General features: G+C 40.1%; 1 protein-coding gene across 6 annotated transcripts in view; it reads left to right on the top strand.

Moving 5' to 3' along the window:
• EPSTI1 (epithelial stromal interaction 1) overlaps positions 1-23,751 on the top strand; it is a 100,467-nt gene that overhangs the window by 17,136 nt on the left and 59,580 nt on the right. For 4 of the 6 annotated variants that reach the window (XM_054446994.2, XM_054446998.2, XM_054446997.2 and 1 more), the window contains exons 2-6: positions 3,208-3,266; positions 4,544-4,627; positions 7,949-8,022; positions 8,748-8,831; positions 18,040-18,113. In XM_054446994.2, coding sequence (XP_054302969.1) covers positions 3,208-3,266; positions 4,544-4,627; positions 7,949-8,022; positions 8,748-8,831; positions 18,040-18,113 — 375 coding nt within the window. Of the gene's footprint in view, positions 1-597; positions 696-3,207; positions 3,267-4,543; positions 4,628-7,948; positions 8,023-8,747; positions 8,832-18,039; positions 18,114-23,751 lie in introns of all 6 variants that reach the window. The other 2 variants (XM_063650792.1, XM_063650791.1) reach the window with 2 other exon arrangements.

The following is a 23,751-nucleotide window of genomic DNA, read 5'->3' as shown; positions in this document are numbered from 1 at the left end:
TAAGGAGACTCATTTTCAAGTATATATATTTATTTCAGTGGCTTGAATGCTTAATCAGGAAATGACAAGAATGCGAAATGTTGGTCGTTGGGCTTGTCTAGATTAGCAACTTTGAGAGTCAGGCTGTTGGAAGAGATAGCACATAGGTTAAAACAGCAAAGGCCTTTGCTGTGGGTAGAAACTAATTGGCTGAAAACATTAATAAATTATACTTGCTATTCATGTCAAGAGAAAGCTAAGAAAGAAGGGATGAATATTTGTATCTACTAAGGCATTACACTCTGACACATGATATTAAAAGATAAAAAGCATATCCTTTGACTTAAGCTCTTTTTCCTATATTAAGAAATAGAAATAGAAGCTAAGTTCCTTACCATTTACTTGGCAATGCTTTCTTGGGACTATTATAACATGTTTTAGATTTGGCATTTTCAGTCAATAAAATATTGCTAAGAAGGTTGCTGAGGAATTCACATAAAATTTACATAAAATGTTTATTACTGGGACCACTGCCTGGGTTTATGCTAAAATGCTTTCAGTAAAAACCCTCTAAATTCAGAGCTAATTCTTTCCCTTTATTTTATGTTTCTCTATTAGGTACCTGTAGGCTACACACATTGGCCATAGATTGAAGTCCTATTCCTAAGATGGAAGATTCTAGTATGATGTCAGACTTAAAAACTTAACCAGATTAGGTATTGTAGAATACAATCTTTTACAAATGAATTGATTTTTCTCTCCAAACCTTTTGCAAAATTTCCGTAAGAGAGACTCATGGACTTGGAAAATTCTCTGTGAAGCTGCTTTTGGCAAAGTCCTGGCAAAGAAACACTTTTGCTATTTCAGATCCTATTCTTTAAGCCTCAACTTACTATTTTTATTTCATGCTATTCAGTTTTTTACTCTTCTGAGGTCTCTATGAATCTCCACTGTTTTGGATCTCTGAGTACTTACATCATCCCACTTTAAGACTTGTTTGGATATTCTTTTTTAATTTATTTTTTATTTTTATTTTTTTGTTTTTTTCCCCATCCAGAACTCATGTTGAGTGGTTGCATATTCTCGTGGGGTGCTTTTATGGTTTCTTGACTTGTTCCTAACTAAAGTGTAAGTTCTGTTAAAGTGATTAGTATCCCTGTTTTGGAATCTCCCCTCACTCTCTACAAGCCCCTAATATAATAAATCCATAATAAGTGCCCAGTTAAGTAGGTTGCATTGTTTGGAAGTCTATCAAGGGGCTAAAGTTAAAGGATGGTCGTATTTTATGCTTTGCACATTGAGTTGAAAAGTTAACTGCAGATAGATAACTGATACGAGTCAAAAGTCCTAGATTGGAGTCTCGTCACTGTTGCTCAATTGACCTGGTGATCTTTGGCCTGAGATTCAACCTCTGTGTCTTTACCAGTGATTTATGAATCCCTAAGTTTTCTTTTATCCCCAATGTTCTAAGATAGCTTGATTGCTCTATGGTAGTGGTTTTCCAAGTGTAGTACCTAGATCAAGAACAGCATCATCTTGGAACTTGTTAAAAATGTAAGTTATTGGACCCCATCGCAGAGCTACTGAATTAGAAACTCTCAAGCTCGGGGACAAGCCCTCCTGGTGACTATGATGCATGATAAAGGCTGAGAACTACCGATCTGGAGCATAGTCAAATCTGTGGTATAGAGAGAAACTCTATACCACAATGTTAGCAGACATTGAAGATTGTATAGCAATTTCATGATTGGCATTTACGTCTAGTATCTCATCTTTCAGCTTTCAGTCTCTGTAGAATGGTTCACCATTGCATCATATTCAAGTTTCCAGGGACTACCCATGGGATTGCAGCTTCCAAGCTCCTAAAAAGTACTGGCAATTCAGGAGTGAAAAATGTTTCTTAGGGCGTACAAAGAATATGCAATGGACAAGGGATTAATTTCCAGTGGCAGCCTCCTAATTTTGTATTCATAACGTTGTATGCATGCTAGGCTACACATGCAACGTCTGCTGATATACATTAAGTAATTGGGCATCCAGCAGCCCCATTTGCATGCAAAGGCTGTTGCACACCTCACATTTACAAGTCTAAAATTAAAGCCCAGTTTGAAGCTGGCTGAAGGCTAGCTGCTAGAAAAATAATGAGATAAGGAAGGAAATGGCTTCTGTTGATCAGTGCTTTTGGCCTCTACAGTTCAATCTTTGCTAATTTGCCCTTTGAAATTGTATATTCAGGTAGAAGAGAGAGACTTCCAAGAGTACCTGGGTGGGTTTCCCCCCCCCCTCTTAAATCCTACAGTTATAAGCTGGTTGTGTTTATCCACAGCATTTCTCTTAAAACTGTACCTACATGTATGCTGCAGTCTGTTGCTGTGCTATATTTATGCTTAACAGAGTGTTCATGCTCTTGTGGGATCACATGCATCATCTCAAAAAAGAGCCACCCCAACACAGACTTATGGGCTGGGTCTGCAGCATCATTTTGTTTTAAGTAAGCCCACATTTATCAAGCAGCCAGTGTCTTTGTGCCAGACACTGTGCCAGGGGCTTGGAATACACATCAATCAAGCACACTCTCTGCCCTCAAAAGCTCACAATATTTTAACAGCTTCCTAGTGTCATGGAGTTGAATATTTTTGCTTAAAAAGTCTTCCCTGATCCCCCTGTTTGAAATGTCTCCTTGCTTCTCTGAGCTCCTGATTATGCTCAACCTGTGTCCCTAGGAGAATAAGAGACCCAGTGGACACAGGCCTGGAAAAGTCAAAGCCTAAAAGCAAGTTAGCTACTCAGGTCATCAAGAGGAGGTGGCTGCATTGCAAATGGCCTCTAGGCTCAGTCTGTGGGAACAAAAAATGTACCAGCGTTTCCTGTACCCTGTTGTGGTCACACGGAAGAGAGTGCCAATCTAAAGCAATCTTAAAGGAATTTACTCACAAGCACCACCTAGAGGAATGGTGGTACAAGGACAGTATACCAACTAGTCACTTGTCACTTTTCATAGAATGCTTTGTATTTCCATATTTGGCCATGTCCTTTGTTTTACTTTGCCATCAAGATTGTGAGGTCCCAGAGAACAGACCAGGGTCTTAAGAAGATTATCTTTCATAGTGCCTATTTGATGGTAATGATCATATGAATACAGTATAATAGAAGGAAAAATATCTAGTGGCTGATATGCATTGGTAGTTTCTCATGGTAATAAGCTTTTTTTTCCTCTCTTCCTTTTAGGACAAGTGCATATACCTTGATAGCACCAAATATAAACCGGAGAAATGAGATACAAAGAAGTACGTATAGTCATTCATTTAACATTCAGAATGCTTCTCTCTTTTTACAAGTGGTTTGTTTTGGTGTGAAGTATTTTTATTTTCTCATTTATATAGACTCACCAAATCTCATCAAGGTGTTTTTTTTTTTTTTTTAAACATCAACAGTTTTGATTATACCTTTAATGTGCACATAACATGTTTAATTGATGTACAGTAAATATAAATGCTGCCGTTTAAAGTTATAGCATTATCCTTTAGAGGTGGAAGAGAACTAAAATTCATTTAGTTCACAAAGAAGTTGTAGGCTTGCTCAAGTCCAGCTGTGGGGCTATGCTGAAATTCGATGGTCGCCTTTATTAGATGATTGGTAGGAGATTTAACTTCATGACTAATGATGGACAGAAAGGCACAAAAGAGAAAAAGCTCTCTAAAGAGTCCCCACTGCACATGTAGCCCCAGGTGGGACAGCGGGTCAGTGCAGAATATGACAATCACAGCCATGCAGGGACTATGGGAACTGCCAGCAGTTCTGGTACCTTACAAGCTTTTGATTTAAATACTTAATAGGAGATTAAGTGTCAATGTGGTCTGGATTCTGAAATGTTTCAGAATTTGTTTTTGTAGTAATGGACATTTGAAACAGGTCTCCTGAAGAGATAAGGGGAGGTGCTGGAGTGACAGAACTAGTTTCTCTCTGGCGCCCCCTGCTGTCGTGCAGAGTGAACATTTAGGAAATGAGCCCTGCTCCCCAGGAAGCCGACTCTGCACAGTGGTCTGGAGTGCCTGAAACCAGAGCGAGGGTCTCCACCTGTGGCACCGAGCCCTCACTCCCTAGAGTTGCAGTAAGCTTGGGAGCATTGAACATAAAGCGAGTATGGGCATCAGAATTCTCTGGGGATAGGTTTACCTATGTGTGGAAAGTTCTTGTTGACGTGAAAATATTCTAGTTTTGCACACATTTTCTATAGGAAACTTTAAAAATTAACTTGATATAGAGTTTAAAAAATGCCAGAATGGTAGGAAAATCTATACTTCTTTGTTTTAGTAGGAGCCCAGGTGGTTTTTCAAATTTGAACCCTGTGTGCTGACTCTTGGTGAGAATGTGCCACAGGGCCAGGCCCAGGGTGACCCGTAGGGGTCAGGGCTGAATATTGTGTTTCTAACCTGGAAGCCTTGTTCACTCATGCTCACATGTAGTTAATTGCCTTCTAATAGTTGTTTCTTATGCTTCGAAGGGACTGGTTTTCTTTTAGAAGTCTGATAACTGATGATTTGATATTTCTCGCCTGGCTTAGTTGCGGAACAGGAGCTGGCCAACCTGGAGAAGTGGAAGGAGCAGAACAGAGCTAAACCAGTTCACCTGGTGCCCAGACGGCTAGGTACACAGGCACAGCCGCTGCCTGAATGTGGGAGGGCGGGGCCACCTATGGATCCTGGAAGCAGCTTGCATATGTCTGTCTGTGAATGTCCATTGTAGTTTGGTCATTGTGCTGCCTGGGAGGAATGCGTTTAATGTGTGTGTGTGTGTGTGTACACATATATATAATACATATATATATACATATATATATATTTTTTTTCTGATTTTCTGCAAATAGCAAACCTGTAATGCCAGAGTTGTATGGGAACACAGTGATGGCTTAATTGCCAAATAATTTAGAGCCTCTTAGATGATTGACTCTGAAAAAGCTTACCTGGGGCACTGCATATGCCCTGTCATAGCACTAGTCAAGATGGGAGTAAATGCTAGCACAAGCGCATTAGTCATGGCAGTTAAATGTTAATCTGAAGAAACAGAGTGGAGAGTCAGTTTCAAGAGGAAGATGAGAGTGAGCTGGAAACCCAGTGGTGGGTATAAGAGAAACATCACTTGTGTTTTTATTCTACAGATAGAGACCTCTGGGCCTCTGGAGCAGGTACTGCCAGTGTGATGAATTGTCTGGGCCGCCTTTGCCAGTGTTTGAATCATTCAGAGGGGATGCCACCTAATGGGAATCATTCACATCTTTGCTTTGCTTTTTCTCTTCTAGCAGCAGCCGAAAATTTAAAGGGTTGGACACACAATGTCCACAGATTTAGTTAATACAAGCATGTCTTGTGTCGGGCTACTTAGGGTTGTAACAGTTTTAGAGAACTTCCTTCCCCACACCCCGCTCCCCCCCCCCACCAAGAACATAGGTAAAAGTAATCTAATTTGGAAATTATTTAATGAGAGGAAATAATAGTAATATTATCATCATCCCACTGTATTTCGTGAAAAGGGCTAATCTCAAGTGCCTACTTTGTGCAAATGAGCCAGACTCGAAGGGTACAATCAGAAAACAACTTTAATCTTTCCTAGCTTGGCCCCTGAGATTGGCTATGTGAGACCAGTCTTTCCCAGGCTTTTTGCATGATGTAACAAATTAAAGCTTTTTGGTCTCTCTCAAACAGTAGAGTGACCTAGCTAATTCTAGGCCTAAAACAGTCTCATTTCAGTAATTAATGTTCAGTCTTAGGTACTGATCAAAATTCTGTTACTAATGGAGATGAGAGCTTCTCCCCTGCTCTAACACAGGCCTGTTTCAGGTAGGAATCCAGCAAGTGGAACAGGGTGTGGCTGGACTTTTCTCTATTCACGGCTCTGTTCCCAGATTCTGACCTTTCTAGGATTGAAGGGGGAAGTGGAAGGGAGATAAGAGAAGTCGGGGATCGTAATGCAGTGATCCTTGTTTCTTTGAGCCTAGGTTTATGCTGACTGCTCATTCTTCTTCCTGGGATTCTTCAAGTTTTTCAGCATCCCCCACTCTCTGCCACCCATCTCCCACCTGGATTTCCCTGATACAGATAATTTCCTTTCCTGTTGGCAGGGCTTGGCCTCACTGTTGGCTCTTGGTAGACTCCTTTTAGGGTTCCATTGTTCTTGACATGGCCCTCATAGGCAAGTCCCTTTAGATGGCTTTAGGTTGGCATTCTCTTTCATGAGAATCACATTAAAAGTACAGGAAATACTTGTGCATTCTTTCTTTTCATAAACTGTGAATGTGGGCCATTTGTAATGTAGCTACCTCTTCTTGAGGACTCATCTCAGTGGCCAACTGACGACAGCCTTATACCTTTAGGCTCTAATTGTTCTAGGCATGAATCCACTAAGACCTTCAGACTCTTAAAAATGCAGGTTGAGGTCTCCAGCTGATTTTCATTAAACCTCTCCTGCTCATCTGATGTGAAGATTTCTCCTTCCTCAAAACACAGAAGACGTAGAATTCAGAATGACATCTTTCCTCAGATTTCTGCCTCCCTTTGACCTAACCAACCTCTTTTATAGGCTGAAGTTAGTTGAGGTTCCCCAAGGTAGGTTTCAGTTACCTCCTTGCAGATCCTGCTTTGAGGGGCCATTACCTCCCTTTGGAATTTGAAGTGCTTGGCATCTGTTGTCTTGAAGCCTTAGCAGAAAATGAGCAGGATTCTCATTTTGACTTTCTGTTATATGCATTATCTAGGGATAGTCAGGTATGTGTGTGTGGGAGGGGCTTGGGGTTAGAAAAGAAAATTCTAGAATGTATTAAACTTTGAGATGAATTTTGAACAAAACTTGTAAATGCTTAGCCATCTGGCTCTCTCTATTTCTTCTAATTTTCAACTCCTCCTCTATTTCTCTACCCCTTACAATATTGGAATGGTTGCAGGAGATACTAAAAGTTGCTGTAACATTAGAGAAAAGCGTCAACATTCCTTACTGTTTTGAAAGAAACATCCGCCTTCCCCCGCAATAGCAGTCAAAGGGCCAACACCAAACAGGTCTTATGTATCTTTTGGATCTCTGAAGAAAAGTCCCTATGGTATCTTTCTCAGTTCAATTATAAGATCTATAGTGAACACAAATTGTTTTAATGCATCTTCTGTGAGAGTAAATCTTTCAGAGAGCTGACACTTTTAGTGACCAAAGCACCAGAGAATTATTTCAAAGGAATCTTTATAATATGCACACCAAGCTTGCATAAACACTGAGAATTCCCTAAATGGCAGTTCTTAGATGATTGTCAAGCTGCCAGGATTTCTGGCCCCAAATTCTTTTAGGTTTAAAAGAGAGCAAGTAAATAGTCTAACATCCATATTTTTATTTTGACTATATAAGGAAAGAACAATAAATAGTATGGATTGATGATCAGTTACTAACTAGAATATTCCCATTGCATTTTTAGAAACTGGGTTATAAAGACTACATACTTGTCTAGTGGCAAGACCTCTGAGAGCTTCCTGAGCCTTGCTGCTTGAATATAAGGCAATAGAGTTAGAAGAAGAAAAGCAATAGAAGCACCTTTGATCACCATCTTTACTAGTTTCAGCCATGGTCATATTCAAGCAGGAGGAATATTCTACAATTTCCAAGACAGGCACTATTTCTTCTGTTTAGCACAGACCTTTAGGTATGATTTCAATCCAAGTGAAAACTTTAATACCTACATGACTGAAAAACCTTACTAAAAGTGCTCTTTTGTTTTAAAAATATGGCCTCCTCTTTCTATCCAGCTCTTTCTTCTAAGTGATTCCCCTTCTTTAAGGTCTTCTTGGAAAACTGGTTATGTTCTTATTTGCAAGAGCATGAGAATATTAAGGAAACTCATGTTATAGATTTATTATGTATTAATTAGTCCTCAATGGCTGACATTTCAGCTTAATATTTATGTTTCACCTTCATGGATTTTTTTTTTCCTAAGGTGGAAGCCAGTCAGAAACTGAAGTCAGACAGAAACAACAACTCCAGCTGATGCAATCTAAATACCAGCAAAAGGTCAGAATTCATCTCTTTTAGTTGAATTTTGGTAAGGAATATGAGTACCAGCTCTTTCAAGTAACCATGAAATAACACAGTAACTTTACCAAAAGTATAAAACCTTCCAACCAGTTGCAAAGGCAGCTTTCAAAATCAAAGCTCTCAGGAAGTGAGAAGTGAAGAGATGGATACCTTCAATTCTTACCTAAGCCCTTTATCACTCAGCATGACCCTCGATTAAGGGAACTATTTTTTTCATTTAAGTAACTATGTTTAACTATAGATTAAAGTCTACTATGTTTGGAATGTTTTGGTTCTAAGAATATGGATTTGTTTACTGCATGCCGGTCATGGAAGTAGCACAAAAAATATTTAAGATTCCCAGCGATTTTTACAATGAGCACTGAGTTTTGTAATCAGGAAAAATTATTTTCCCTTTTCCCTCCCCAATACACACACACACCACACACACATACACACAGAGAGAGACAGAGATAGACAAAGACAGGGACATTGAAAAAGAGACAGACCAAGGAAGAAACACAAAGACAGAAATTTCATGGGCAGAAGACGTAGCCTGGCCATTCTCTGTGATCTAAGTAGCTTGAAGTAATAACCTATAATCATGGTGAGGTATAGCACAAACAATACTGTAATTTGTCTTTCATCATAATTTCATGTTCCAGAGTTCAGACTGAAAAATGGTAACTGTTTTCGTTCTCTGTAATTTCAATACAATTTAGCTAAAAAGAGAAGAATCTGTAAGAATCAAGAAGGAAGCTGAAGAAGCTGAACTCCAAAAAATGAAGGCAATTCAGAGAGAGAAGGTAAGGAGGAGGAGGATTAGTTCACATTTGCTGATCAACAATTATAGTTTCATTGTAGAAGATTTTTATTATAGTAACTTTAAAAATTTATCCATCTTTCCCTCTCTGTTTCTATTGCCCACTCTTCTTTTCCTCATCCAATTTTTTTCCTTCCATTTTATCCTTCAAAGGAAGATTCATGCTTAGGTCTTGTGATTTTACAGGAGGCACTCCCTTTACGGAGCATAGTCTGTATTTCAGGTAGAACAAAGACAATCATTAAGTCATCACCAGGAACAGGGTAAAGAGGCTTGCAGACCTTTACTAATTATTGTATTGCAACCTCTTGTCCTAAAGATCATTTATTCGTTGTCATTTAATACCCATAATTGGCTGACGTGTGGGTCATTTACAGCTAATTTCTTCATGGGTCAATAACGTACACTATTCATAAATGTTTGTGGTTGAAACTGTTTTCTTTCTTTTTTTTTTGAGACAGGGTCTCTGTTGCGCAGGCTGGAGTGCAGTGGTGTGATCACAGCTCACTGCAGCCTCAGTCTCCTGGGGTCAGGCAATCCTCCCACCTCAGCCTCCTGAGTAGCTGGGACTACAGGTTAACACCACTATAGCTTTTTTTTTTTTTTTTTTGTATTTTTTGTAGAGACAGGGTTTCACCATGTTGCCAAGGCTGGTCTCGAACTCTTGGGCTCAAGGGATCCACCTGCCTTGGCCTCCCAAAGTGCTGGGATTACAGGAATGAGCCACCATACCTGGCCTAAACTGTTTAAACATTGTCTAAAAGTAGTGTTTTTGCCTTTCCTAATATGATAACTGTAATTCTATTGGCATAAATTTGCCAGGATGTGAGAGATGGGGAGAAAGAGTTGATCTGTAGACCCTTCCCATTGAAAATATGGCCCTTGAACAAGCACCATTGGCATCGTCTGGGAGTTTGTTAGAAGAGCAGAATCTCGAGCCGTACCTCAGACCTACTGAATCAGAATCTGCATTTTAACAAGCTCCCCAGGTAATTCTTGTGCACATAAAAGCTCGAGGAGCATTAATTTAAATGACCTTGCAAAAGAAGGAGTGACCCATCCTTGTTCTTCCACAGATGTGATTTCTCTGGCTGATCAGCCTGCTCTGTCACCATGATCCTAGCCTTCTCTATTGTAGATAAATCTGTAGCTTTTCATGTTAAATGTGAGCCTAGTTAGTAGCTTGTGTCAGATAAGAAAAATGAACATTAGCCATCTAGAAATGACATATTTCACATTGCCCGTGTGGAAATGGCCGAGGGAAGTGATAATGGCTGTGCTTATGGAGCACTTATATTTTAAAATGCACAGCAAACACACACATGGACATCAGCCTGCAAACACATTGCATTCCTCCCTAGGCAAATGGCTGCTGCCCAGTAAACTCTGAGCCAAGTAGAATCCAAGCAGCCTATTGCCACCCAAGAGCCTCTAGCTTTGTCTCTGGTCTTCCCCCCACTGGCTGCTGGTCCCCTTCTGCCCTTCATTTCCTTCTCTCCCAAAAGAAGTCAGGGGACACTGGGTCTCATTATGATTGGTCGTCATCTCTGTGTGCAGCATTTAGTGAGGGAAGAGTCGACTGGGTTCCTTGCCAGCATTTGTGCATGTTCTTTGATCCTTAATAGACAGAAAGGTGTGAAAGTCAACCAGCTCTTTAGTATCCAGTCATGTCAGTGGGGCCCAGGAAGAGTTAATCCTATGGGTACAAAGGGAAATTTGGAGACAGCACTGGTATACTTGAGTTGTATTCAGTTCAGGAATGTAACTTGCATTCCCTAGACTAGAATCTGTCACAGTATATATACTTCTAGTGATGTTCTGTAGCTTCCTTGTACTGGCTTGTACTGTGAGAATTGTCACATTTTCAGGATTTTTTTGAGCTACTTGGCTTCATCATTGTCAGTTTGAAACCGACTGTGGTGGAAAATATTTATGATGTGGAAATCAGTAAATGCTACAGATTATTTTCCCCTCCTCCTCCTACCTGCTAGACCTGATTAAATGTTGACCAGCACACCACTGCTTAGCACTAAATGAAAAAGGTATTTTCTTACCCTCCCTTACCACCCACATTCTAAAGCCAAACCTCAGAGGGCTAGGGAGAGCAAAGATTTGGGGAAATAGCTGGCCTATTGTGTGTTTGATATTTATTGATTTAAAAATAGATTGTAATTCATGTAGTGGGCAGAATAATGCTCCACCCCAAGGTGTCCACGTTTTATCCCTGGAACCTAGGAACATGTTTCCTTACATGGGTAAGGGGATTAAGATCACAGGTGGAATTAGGGTTGCTAATCAACTGACCTTAAAATAGAGAGTGTATCTTGCAATATCCAGGTGCCCAATATAATCACAGGGGTCCTTAAAATTGGGAGAGGGAGATAGAGAACGAAGAGATGATACCAGGAGAAAGATTCAGCCCACCACTGCTTTGAAGATGCAGGAAGGGGCCATTAGCCCAGGAATGTGGGTAGCCTCTAGAAGCTGGAAAAGACCAGGAAACTGATTATTTTCTTTCAAGCTTCCAGAAGGAACATAGCCTTTCTGGCACCTTGATTTTAGCCCATTGAGACCCATTTTGTACTTCTGACCTCCAGAGCTGTAAGATAATAAATATGTATTGTTTTAAGTTGTTAACTTTGTGGTAATTTATTACAGCAGCAATAGGAAACTAATACTACTCATGTGATTTTATAATGATGCATTAATTTCTTTTCCAAGAAATCTATAAAGCAGAGACAACATCTCTAAGACATTAGAGCATTAGAGTAAAAAAGCAGTTTACCAGATGCAAGTGTTTTGCCACTGGTTCTTTCAGTATAAATAGACAGGTTTTCCTAACTCCCCACAGCAAGCATTTCACCCAAATTTAGTGCTTTGGGAGTAAATCACATTTTCCCCCCATAATCACATGATAAATAATAATTTTATTTTCCCAGACTTTCATAATACCCACAAACCTAAAATATGAAAATCTTCTAACTCCATTTTAAAGACTCTCTCAATTTCCTGGGTTCATCTTATTCTGCCTTCGATCTACATATGTTTGAGATAATATACGGTATTATCTAGTTTCCAGATACAGCCATCCTTTAGGTATGGGAGATTGGTTGCTTCCTCCCCCTCCCCCCACAACACAATGGATACCAAAATCTTATATAAAATGGAGTAGTATTTGCAATAGCATATGTACATCCTTCTGTATACTTTAAGTCATCTCTAGATTATTTATAATACCTAATATGATGTAAACGTTGTGTAAATAGTTGTTATACTGTATTGTTTAGGGAATAATGACAAGAAAATAGTCTTACATATTCAGTATAGATGCAACCATCTATTCCTCATCCCCTGAATATTTTCCATCTGAAGTTGGTTGAGTCAGCAGATACGGAACTCACAGATAAGCAGGACCAACCATACTTCATTTGATTCCCCAACCTCTTGGTATCATAACTCAGAGAATTCAGGAAACCAGCTGAAGATCTGAGTGGCTTCCAACACCTTTCCTTGCCCTTTCCAGTAAGCTATGGCTGTGAAAGTCATTTGAAGCACTGGAAATCACAGTTTTTTATGCAGACACTGAGAAGCAGTTAGTTTTAATGCTATATGGTGAAGTAGGAACTAACTGGTAGAAAATAAGTTATGCATATTAGATGCAGAGCTGCATACAGGTACATGTTAAGGAATCACACTTGTTGCTTTCTTATTTCTAGGAAGCAAGTAGTAGCAAGGGCTAACAGTTTAAGAACAATTTTAGGGGTAAACTCAACATTGAGGAAATTATTTCAATGTTGTTTATATAAATTGGGGAAACATTTCCATTTCTGAAAACTTTCAGGGAACATCAGTGTTTCCAAGAAATGTGGTTCCTACATCATGCATTTCTTTGTAGATGACTTGGTGGAAGCATTAAGCCTTTGGTTATTGAAATGTAATAGGATCTCATTAATTAACCCCATAATGTTGTAATGTTAATATCTCTGAAATAAACATGTGGTACTAACAGTGTAGGCTGATAGCTTTTCTGTGCTTCACTTACCTTATTTGTAAAATGGGTATAATAATGTAATAGTGAGACTGGTAGGACTAGAGGATGCAATTTATGCAAAGCCCTTAGTACAATACCTAGCACTTGGTAAGCACTCAGTAAAGTACCCTAACCTAATTATAAATGTAAAGAAGTGCTTTAACACTATCTCATTGGAATCTATTATATCAACCTCTTGGAAGGGGGGCATAGAGCGTATTACTATTTTTATGCATGAATTGGATGGGTTCAATTATTTCATTTCTACTAAACCCACATGAATGAAGTTGCTGCAGAGAAAAACATATGTCACTTTTGTTTTTTCTTTTGCCACACTACATTTCTGAGATTTGATCTCAGCTGGGTCTTTCACAATGCCCAATGCCCAGCAATTTTTTTCTTTGCATTGTAACTGGGAACCAACCCCAATTACCAAAATCCTTGCTGGCTTTATATTCTTATACTCTCCTTTCATTTGCAGCACGTGACCTTGTCTCTCACTTCATAGGAAATAAAGGTCACCAGCCTTAAGTATCTTTATTTTTCTCTTTTCTTACTCTCCCTTTGCTGCACCTACCCCCATCCTATCTCAGGAGGAATCAGAAGGTCCTTTTCCTCATTGGTACCGTGGATTCTTCCACCTGTGTTCACCATTTCATCTTCCCTCCGGTCCCCCCAGGGACCTTGCTTCTCCATCAGTTAAGCTCCCTTTCTTCTCTCACTTTCTTGTTTTGTTGTTTGTTTTGTTTTTGTTTTTCTTTCTCAGAATTTAATCTTACTTAAATCTGTCACCTTAAAAACAAATTTTCCATATAGTGGTCTGCTTTCAACTCCTCTGTCCCAAGCATTATGGTTCGAACTTCTTGAAAGACTCCTCTACCATATTTCGTTCCCAAATGTCAGTCTGTGGACTGACTCTCTAACAATCACCGAACCAAAGAATCTCTATTTAAAAAAAAATGTTCCCCAGGGGATGCATGTCTCAGCTAGCTTAAGAACTTACCTTCTCTGATTCCCTTCCTTCTCTGATTCCTCGTTTGTTGGTGGGCTGAGTTTGGCTTTTCTTTCTAATGCTTCTCTTGTTCTAATCTACCTAAGATCACCAATGGTGTTCTTAACTGAAAAATCCAGCTGGGTGGAGTGGTTCATGCTTGTAATCCCAGGACACTGGGAGGCCAAGAAGGAAGGATTGCTTGAGCCCAGGACTTTGAGACCAGTCTGGGCAACATGGTGAAACCCCAGCTCTTAAAAAGAAAGAAAGAAAAGATCCCAGTAAAGATTCTTAAATTCCTCACTTATTTTTACTCTGTGTAAAATTAAATATTAAGGCTGGGTGCGGTGGCTCATGCCTGCAATCCTAGCTCTTTGGGAGGCCAAGGCAGGCCAATTGCTTGATCCCAGGAATTCAAGAGCAGCCTGGGAAACATGGTGAGACCCCATCTATACAAAAACACATGTATTAGCCAGGTATGTTGGTATGTACCTGTAATCCCAGTTACTCAGGAGGCTGAGGCACGAGAATCACTTGAAAATGGGAGGTGGAGGTTGCAGTGAGCCTAGATGACACCACTGCACTGCAGCCTGGGTGACAGAGCAAGACCTTGTCTCAAATAAATAAATACATAAATAAAATTAAAATTTAAAATTAACTATTAAGCACTCTGTCCTTCAAATTCCACCCTCCTGAATGTCCCTGGGATCCTTTCCTTGTACTTGTTTTTCCACTATTGATGCTTACCAGATCCCATCCCTTGGTATCCTCTGATACTGCTGGGCCTAGGCCCCCTCTCCTTAGATGAAAAATTCCACGTTTAAGGATCTGGTTATTGTTTGTGCTGATTTCTGCAGTCCATATCTTCAGGCCAGACCATATTTCTAAATTCCAGAACCATATATTTTACTGCATGCTTGATATTTCTCCCTAAATATTCCACAAGTATACCTCAGATCCAATAAATTCAAAATTGAACTCTTATGTTCATTCTGATGCTCTTAAATGATAGTAATCTTAGACTCTTCCTCCTTTTCTTACTCATCCCATATCCATATCATCATATTTCCTATTATTTCTGTCCCTTAAGTTTTTGTCAAGACTGTCCATTCTTCTCTCTTCCCTGTACCTGCTGACTTAACTTGGGGCTCATAATTTATGGCCTAGATTACTGTGAGAATCACCCCAGGGGTTCTCGTGTATTTGTGGCTCTTGCTGAAGTTTAACCTCCGTGTTGCTGTAAGAGTGAGCCACTTCCTTCCCTGCTTAATATAATGGCTTACTGTTGGGTTTCATAAAGTCCAAACTCCTTTACTTGGCACATACATTCCTATATAATTATTCCTTCTTACTTTCTCAATCTTATCTTCTACTCCTCTCTCTATAAACATTGTTCAATTTATCCATGAGCTTCTTGGGTTTTCTTGAGCTGACATATTCTCTTGTGCCGTTGTATATTAAAAATGTAAGTTCTGGGAACGCCCCTTTCCTGTCCAGGGTTACCACCAGCCCATGGTTGCCTTTGTGCAAATTAGAGACCAATTCTCCATCCAGTTGGTCAATTCTGTGGGTGCCCAGAATGGTGATAGACAGTGCCTTTGTGAGACACCGAGAAAAGACACCTCCTCTGTGCCAAAGCAGCCACATGCTGCAGTACAAATCTTGGTGAGCTGAACACTGGCTTTATTTTTCCTTTCCTACCCCTCTCCTGCCTGCTGGGACCCCCTGGGCTGAACAACCCATATAATGGAGTGTAGTAACCCTGTTCCTACCTTCTCCTCCTCCTGAAACACTCTTGCTTAAGATTGGTTTGGATATAGAATTTCTGTCTCTCATTAGAGCCATGGTATTTATCCTTTTATCTGGTCATCAGCTCTTTGGGGATTATGAAGAAAGCTGTGAGTCCACTCTCCATAGAAAGAAGCACCCTCATAACATGCAGCTTACCCAAAGTTAGAAACCACATTCCCAGTGTTATTCAACTTCTTGGCTCTCGTGCTCAGGATGGAGTCTAACACTAAGTAGGCACTGAGTGACTGTGGAACTTTTGAGAGCATTTCCTGACAATCCATATAAGTGCTTTTTCTGCATTCTTACTATGTTATTTGGAAACTGCTCTCCCCTAATGTGTTTAGCATACTGCCATCATTGCTTTCTTGTCTGTGTCCCCAACGAGGCTGTAACATTTTCCAGAATGGGCACTGCTCTGTTCGTAGCTGTATTCCCAGCACCTAACATGGTACCAAGCATATAACAGGCATTTGATATGAATAGGGATTGAATACAATTTTTCAACTACTCCAGAAATACTACTAATACTACTCTTTTTTCCCCCAAAATACTTCTCCATCAACTATCAACTTCTGCTGAGGCATAAACAGACCCTTTTTTTTTTGAGATGGAGTTTTGCTCTTGTCACCCAGGCTGGAGTGCAATGGCGCAATCTCGGCTCACTGCAACCTCCACCTCCCGGGTTCAAGCAATTCTCCTACCTCAGCCTCCCGAGTAGCTTGGATTACAGGTGCCTGCCACCATGACTGGCTAATTTTTATATTTTTAGTAGAGATGAGATTTCACCATGTTGGCCAGACTGGTTTCGAACTCCTGACCTCAGGTGATCTACCCACCTCGGCCTCCCAAAGAGCAGGGATTACAGGCATGAGTCACCGTGCCCTGCCATAAACAGGCTTTTGTTGGATAAAATTTAGCTACTGTGTGACTGTGAGTTGGAATCTATTAGTGAAAATGTTAAAACTAGTGGTCTCAATTTCTGACCTTGCTAAAGGAATCCAGCCTTTTGTCTCTAGCTGTTTTTGTGGCTTTCTCACTGTTCTCTGAGTAGCATTCTGAATACTGGTTTAATCAACACTTACTGCTTGCTTGCTGTCTTTCACCCTTTTAGATCCATCACAACCCCGCAATCCCCACCCTGGAAGGCAGGGAACTCATCACAATTGAACACTTTTGTGCTCATGAGTCAGGATTTTTTCCCAAAGTAGAAGCAAATTTATTCGGTTTTACAATTTTCTATTAGTTTGCCCCCTAGAATTCTGTGTTTCATTAATAATCCAGTTGCTTGCCTTATAATTGATTCTCTTTGACTGTAGTAAATTTCCTTTAGTTTTTTTTCTGAAACTGAAGTCATCATCCATTTTGCCTTTCAAAATGGTACTAGTAATTAGTTTTGAGTGAATGAAGACTTTCATGGAAATGAACAATACAAGCAGTTTTTTCCTTTCTTTGAAAGATGGAACCAGACTTATGTTTGGGCTTGAAAGTGATTTCCATTATTCTCCTTTCACAGGTCCTCTTCTGGGCAAATCCAATTTTTTATTAAAGCAAACCCAGCTGCTTACTGTCTCTCTTGGATTCATTTAAAACTTCATGAACCTCCTGGATAGTAGAATGTGTTTCAACTCCCCATTAAATTTGTTGTCTGGGAATTTTACTTGTTTTTCATAGGTCATAGCAAGTTAAAAAATGACAGTGTGTCATGGTGAGCAAAAAGCAAATGTTTCTGGGTTATTTAAATTGGATTAAAATATGCCAGAGCCATGGTGACAGTAATATTAAATATGAAGCCCTTTATCTCCAGGCTCTCCAAACAGCTAATTAAAAAAAGAACTATTTTCTATTCAAGTGGATGGCTTTTTTTATGACGTGCTGTTCAGTCCCTCAACAGCTTTAAGTATCTGATACTAAGTCAGAAGGGAGTTGGGTTGTCTTATTGAAAATCTCTTCTCGAATACTTTAGTAGAATTTGGGTGTATATATAAATTTTGTATGAGCTATTTAACCATTTATTATAATTTTAATTTAACATACTTGGTATGGAAATTTCATGTTTTCATTAAAACATTTTGAAAGCACTGCTTAAAAAATAAATATTGCTATCATTTGAACTAAAGAATAAAAACGCAAAATACTGGTTCTGTGATTATACCATTCAAGTTGGGAGAGGGGAGCTGTGGAAAGAACTTGGAGCTCCTGGCTTTCAGTGCAGTGCCCATGGGTCTGACAGGGAATACCATCTTGGAGCCTCTAGCAGGATACTGTGTTAGACTATCAAGGCCAGTTGAACCTTAGGATTTTGGACCTTGGGTAACTTTAGCATCATGACTCTGCTTAAAGCATCTTTAATAAGTTATGTTTTGATATTTGCAATTTCAGAGCAATAAACTGGAGGAGAAAAAAAGACTTCAAGAAAATCTTAGAAGAGAAGCATTTAGAGAGCATCAGCAATAGTAAGTTAATGTTTTCAGAACTTTGTGCCTTTATAGGCAGATTGTTCATAGAGGTTTTAATTTCAGGTGATGGTAACTTGTCAAAACACCTGGTATTGGATTACTGGCTGTTGTATTAATTATGTAATTGAACTCTGTCACCATGTAAGCAAGGTGGGAGACACGTCTACTCACCAAAGTATCCTTTAGTAGTCAATAACACTAAATTTGAGAAATTCCCCATTATAAATAACTTGGAAGACTTGATCCTTTGGTGATCCAAGGTACTTCTGCTTATGTTGATGTCCAGGATACCAATATAAGGAATAGGATGTTTGCACTGAAGTGCCTAAGCATCGTCTAAACTGACCAGGGATTTATTTAATGGACTGAGGATAACCATATACTTGTATTTTTTTCTAGACAAGAATTGAGAAATCATTTAGGAGTTATTGGCAAAACCCTCAACTGGTGGTCATACACCATGGTACTTTGCAGTATGATTTGTGAACAACAGCAGCTAACAGATGTAGGGTAACTACTACGTGCTTTATAATGTAATCTACTTTGTTATGTAGGCTTTAAGGATAAGCTCACGTCCTAACTCTTGGTAGTCAGGTTACCTGCGCATTGATTATAAGACAAAACCAAAGAATCCTATTTCTGGCCCTACATTAATTCTAAATGTGGTAGAAGTAGAACCAAGCAGATCTGGGTTCAAAGTCTTAGCTCCCGCTAAAACTCTTTGAATGTCAGTGTTTCTTTTTTTTTTTTCTTAAATAGAGATGATATCTATCTCATAGGCCATTTGCAAGAATTAAATAAAATATGTAAATGACATAAAAGTGCCTGACTATTACAGGCACTTGAAACGATCCTTCTTACAAAGGTCCTTGTTGAATAGGATCATATAACTTTTATTTTATGGAGGCTGTACACAAATTTCTGGTCCCACCAGAACCAGTAATGGGCCCTCCACTTTCATATGAAATATTCACTGCCTGCCGCCTGTTCTCTCGCTCCATTGTTGTTCCTTGTTTGCAGAATTTAAGATCACTCCAATGTTGGGGTGAGCATATTTGTGACACCCTCCAACATATTCCCCCTCTAAGCACAGTATCTTCTGATTTCTCATGCCACTAAAATTATCCTGCCTCTATCATAAGCAGCTCCTTCTTGCTTTAAGATTCAGAGGCAGGAATGGAAGAAACGTTTCTCAACCCTCTGCTTTGCTCCTTAGCAAGTTAGGTACTGTGTTCCTGCTACCCATGCCAGAAAATAGATGGGAGATGGGATGGGGTAGGATGAAAGTGTTGATAAGGGATGTCATCCTCCTTAGCTAAAAGGAGCATCACTCTCATTTTCATCACAGAATTCTTAGCCTGTCTCTCCCCACTCTTCTTCTAAAGAAGGCATTTGAGTGAGGAGCTGGTGGGAAGCTAAGGAGCTAAGTACCAGGAAAAACTGTCTGTCTTGCAGAGATATGGTGGGAGGGAGGCACTAGATGAAGGCTGTGAATGTATCATTGCCTCTCCTTTCATGGGTAGAGAATGAATGAGAATTTATTTCGAGGTTCAGCCTGAAGAGTTGAGAGAGATTAGGGGCTGGGCTGGTGGCTTTGTGTCCAGAGTTGGTTCCTTCTGCTGGGTTCTTGGACTCGCTCACTTCAAGAATGAAGCTGTGGACCTTTGTGGTGAGCGTTACAGCTCTAAAAGGTGGCACAGACCCAAAGAGTGAGCAGCAGCAAGATTTATTGTGGAGAGCGAAAGAACAAAGCTTTCACAGCATGGAGGTGGACCCAAACAGGTTGCCGCTGCTGGCTGGGGTGGCCAGCTTTTATTCCCTTATTTGTATCCGCCCACATCCCGTTGATTGGTCCATTTTACAGAGTGCTGATTGGTCCCTTTTACAAACCTCTAGCTAGTCACAGAGCGCTGATTTGTGCATTTTACAAACCTCTAGCTAGCCACAGAGCACTGATTGGTGCGTTTTACAGTCCTAGCTACAGAGTGCTGATTGGTGCATTTCACAATCCTCTTGTAAGAAAAGTTCTCCAAGTCCCCACCTGACCCAGAAGTCCAGCTGGCTTCACCTCTCAACTTTAGCAGCCTAGAGTCACAAATGAGAACAAATGTCATTGTCCTGTGGCATACTAGTTTTACATTGGAAGAGGGAAGACCTACTTAACAGTGAGGGGCCTTGGGCACGGGGCTGGGTAGTTGAATGGGTTCATTCTCTGGAGAGTTCTAAATATGGCAAAGTAAAGGATAAGAGATTCTTGAAGTTTTAAAAGACATTAGAAGTTGTGCGTCCAACCTCCTTTCTTTTATAGTTCTAGCTTCTTGAGTTTGTGTTTTCCTAAATACGGAAGATCAATCACCCTCTCTCTGTAAAGAAAAAAAAAGTTTGCCCTCAGCCACCTGGCCTGCTATCAGTGGAGCTGAATTCAATTACATGCGCATTTCACTCTTGCTCTTTCTTCTGCTTATTGTAAAAGTCCCAGTTAACCAGGAAAAACAGAGTTTGGCTAAAATTGAGAAGTATCTCAAATTGATTTTTAAAGCCTATTGAGAAACACAAGAAGAGGTATATGTGTGAGGTTCTTCTTTGAAAGAGTATTGTGTTTTGAATTACTTTTGAAATTAAAAGACCAATAACTCATGAAATAAGCAGTAATTATGTAGTTAGAAATATAAAAGAGATTTAGAAAAGATGGATCCTCTATATGACAAGTCTTTGTCATACCTCCTTAGAATCAGTTTATGGTGGAAAAAATGTCTAGGAAAGCTCTTTGGATTTTTTTTTTTTTTTTTTTTTTGAGACGGAGTCTTGCTCTGTTGCTCAGGCTGGAGTGCAATGGCTTGATCTCGGCTCACTGCAACCTCCGCCTCCTGGGTTCAAGCAATTCTCCAGCCTCAGCCTCCCAAGTAGCTGGGATTACAGGTGCATGCCACCACACCCGGTGAATTTTTATATTTTTATTACAGATAGGGTTTCACCACATTGGCCAGGGTAGTCTCAAACTCCTGACCTCCAGTGATCTACCCACCTCGGCCTCCCAAAGCGCTGGGATTACAAGTGTGAGCCACCGCACCCAGCCACCTCTGGATTTTTAACAGCACAAAGGTTTTGCCAGACCAACCAGACTGCCTATCCCCACCTCCCAAATTAGATTCTCCTGAAACTGTCAAATGAAGGAACACAAAATAGAAACATACATAAGAAATTCTTTCAAACCAGTCAGTACTTTGCTAGTTTCGCCATGCTGCAATGTGTGATTCACACAGCAAACCAGGAATGGTATTTTTTTTCTGTAGAGAGGGCAACCATGGACTTGAGCAGACTATAAATCCAAGTTGGTGGAGAAAAAGCTCATGATAGCAACCTGGCGCACCACCATGAGAATCTTAATGTGCTCTTTCTTAACACCTTGTTCTTGACTTCGTTCATTTGCTTCTGATTATTTTTAGTGTTGTCAATTATTTAGCTAACAGGCAGAAAACTAGGCTTTTATTGACATCCAAAGGGACTCTCCTGAGTGTAATAATGAAGGCAGTTTATCGAATGCCTGTGAGGTTGCTTTCTAATTGTACGCATTAATCTGCCCGTGCAAGCTGGCTGAAAATACACAAGCAGATTGCACATGCAGATGGAGCACACAGGATGGTTTTTATGAAAAGACCTCTGGAATGTACTTTTGCAGTACTGTCTTTTCCCTAAAAATCGAATGGCTGTGACTGTTTCAATGAGTGGCTGAGAGCAGAAAAGATTAATGGTGCATTAAGTCTGCTACTCTGGCTGGGGACAGACTCCAATTTCACAATTTAGAATTAGTTTTAGGATTCTTGAGCCTGAAAACAGAGGTTAGAAATTGGCAGTTAGCCTTGGTCTAAGTTTCAAGGTTATTTTTAGTGTCTGTAATTATTTACTACTTATAAAAATTCATGTGTGATACTTTTGGGTGGACTTTTCTATTAGATGGAAGATGTGAAGTAACAGTTGATAAGCCTTTTTTAAATAACGATCATAGGATTTTATGATTTAGATTCTTTAAAACATTGGGTAAATAAATCTCAGCATTTTAAATTTTAATTGGTAATTTGTTGGTGGTGGGGGTGGGGTGTAGTCATCTTTCCAATTGCTTTTTTTTGGATGAGTGTTAAAACAGGTTTGAATTTCAGCTAGGGTAGCAATGTGAGTGAAGCAGGACAGATTCATTTTGTATGTGAGTATTAGGAAAAAGTGTTCTTTTAAGAATTTTCTAGAGATATAAGAATTGGCTACATTTTAAACATTAACAATTTAAAATTCATGTCTAATAACTACTTGATGACCAAAAAAGAAAAGCCTCTCTTTTTTTTTTTTTTTTTTTTTTTTGACACAGAGTCTCGTTCTGTTGCCCAGGCTGGAGTGCAGTGGCTCAATCTCAGCTCACTGCAGCTTCTGCCTCCTGGGTTCAGGCAATTTCTCCTGCCTCAGCCTCCCCAGTAGCTGGGGCTATAGGCATGCACCACCACGCCCAGCTAATGTTTTGTATTTTTAGTAGAGATGGGGTTTCACCATATTGGCCAGGCTGTTCTTGAACTGCTGACCTCATGTGATCCACCTGCCTCGGTCTCCCAAAGTGCTGGGATTACAGGCATGAGCCACGTGCCTGGCCCAAAGCCTCTCTTTTCAACCCTTAAAAATAACAGATTCTCACTTATCTCTCCTTGATCTGGGGAAGACCTGGAAGGGGTAAGAGTGTCTCTACATACGCAAATTTCCCCCACAAAAGACAGCTTTACAGGGCCATTTCAAAATATGCCAAAGAAATATATTTTGGGGTAAAAAATTTTTATTTCCTTCAGGGTCTGCTGTCTGTCATGTGATGCTGTACTGGAGTCAGGTTGGAATTTGTTATCTTATTGCCACAAAGAGTCTGTTAGGGCAGTCTATGACGTCTATTTTAATGTGCTGGTTAGTTGTGCCTAAACTCCAAAAGGGAGGGGGCATTTAGAATTTGGAATTTAGTTTTTCTTTCTGGAATCCACTTGGCTACAAGGGAATCTGTTAAGTCTGTTGGGGGGCTTGGGATTTTATCTCTTGTTTACACATTAAATGTAACAGATTATATATTCATATGGTTTTAAAATACAAAGTGCTTTGTTCTTTTAATCAAATAAAGCAATAAGAAGCTGCTATGAGGCTGGGTGCTGTGGCTCACGCCTGTAATCCCAGCACTTTGGCAGGCCAAGGTGGGTGGATTACCTGAGGTCAGCAGTTCCAGACCAGCTTGGGCAACATAGGGAGGCCTCATCTCTACAAAAAATACAAAAATTTGCTGGGGGTGGTGGTGCATGCCTGTAGTCCCAGCTCCTTGGGAAGCTGAGGTGGGAGGATCTCTTGAGCCCAGGAATTTGAGGTCACAGTGAGCTATGGTCATGCCACCACTGTACTCTAGCCTGAGCAACAGAACGAGACCTTGTCTCACCGAAAAAAACAAAAACACAAAAAACACAAAAAACAAACAACAAAAAAAACAAGCCACTCTGGAGTTCCTGCAGAGAGCTTGGTGAGAAGCAAAGCATGACCACTTCCCCTATGGCCCTCCCAGGAAAGCTGGGGTCCAAGGACAAGCAAGTCTCTGTCCTGCAGGCACCTGGAGCCCTTGCCATGG

Source organism: Pongo pygmaeus, chromosome 14, assembly GCF_028885625.2.
Source record: "Pongo pygmaeus isolate AG05252 chromosome 14, NHGRI_mPonPyg2-v2.0_pri, whole genome shotgun sequence".
NCBI lineage: Eukaryota > Metazoa > Chordata > Mammalia > Primates > Hominidae > Pongo > Pongo pygmaeus.
Note: the sequence above shows the minus strand (reverse complement) of the source record. Positions and strands in the feature narration are given on the sequence as shown.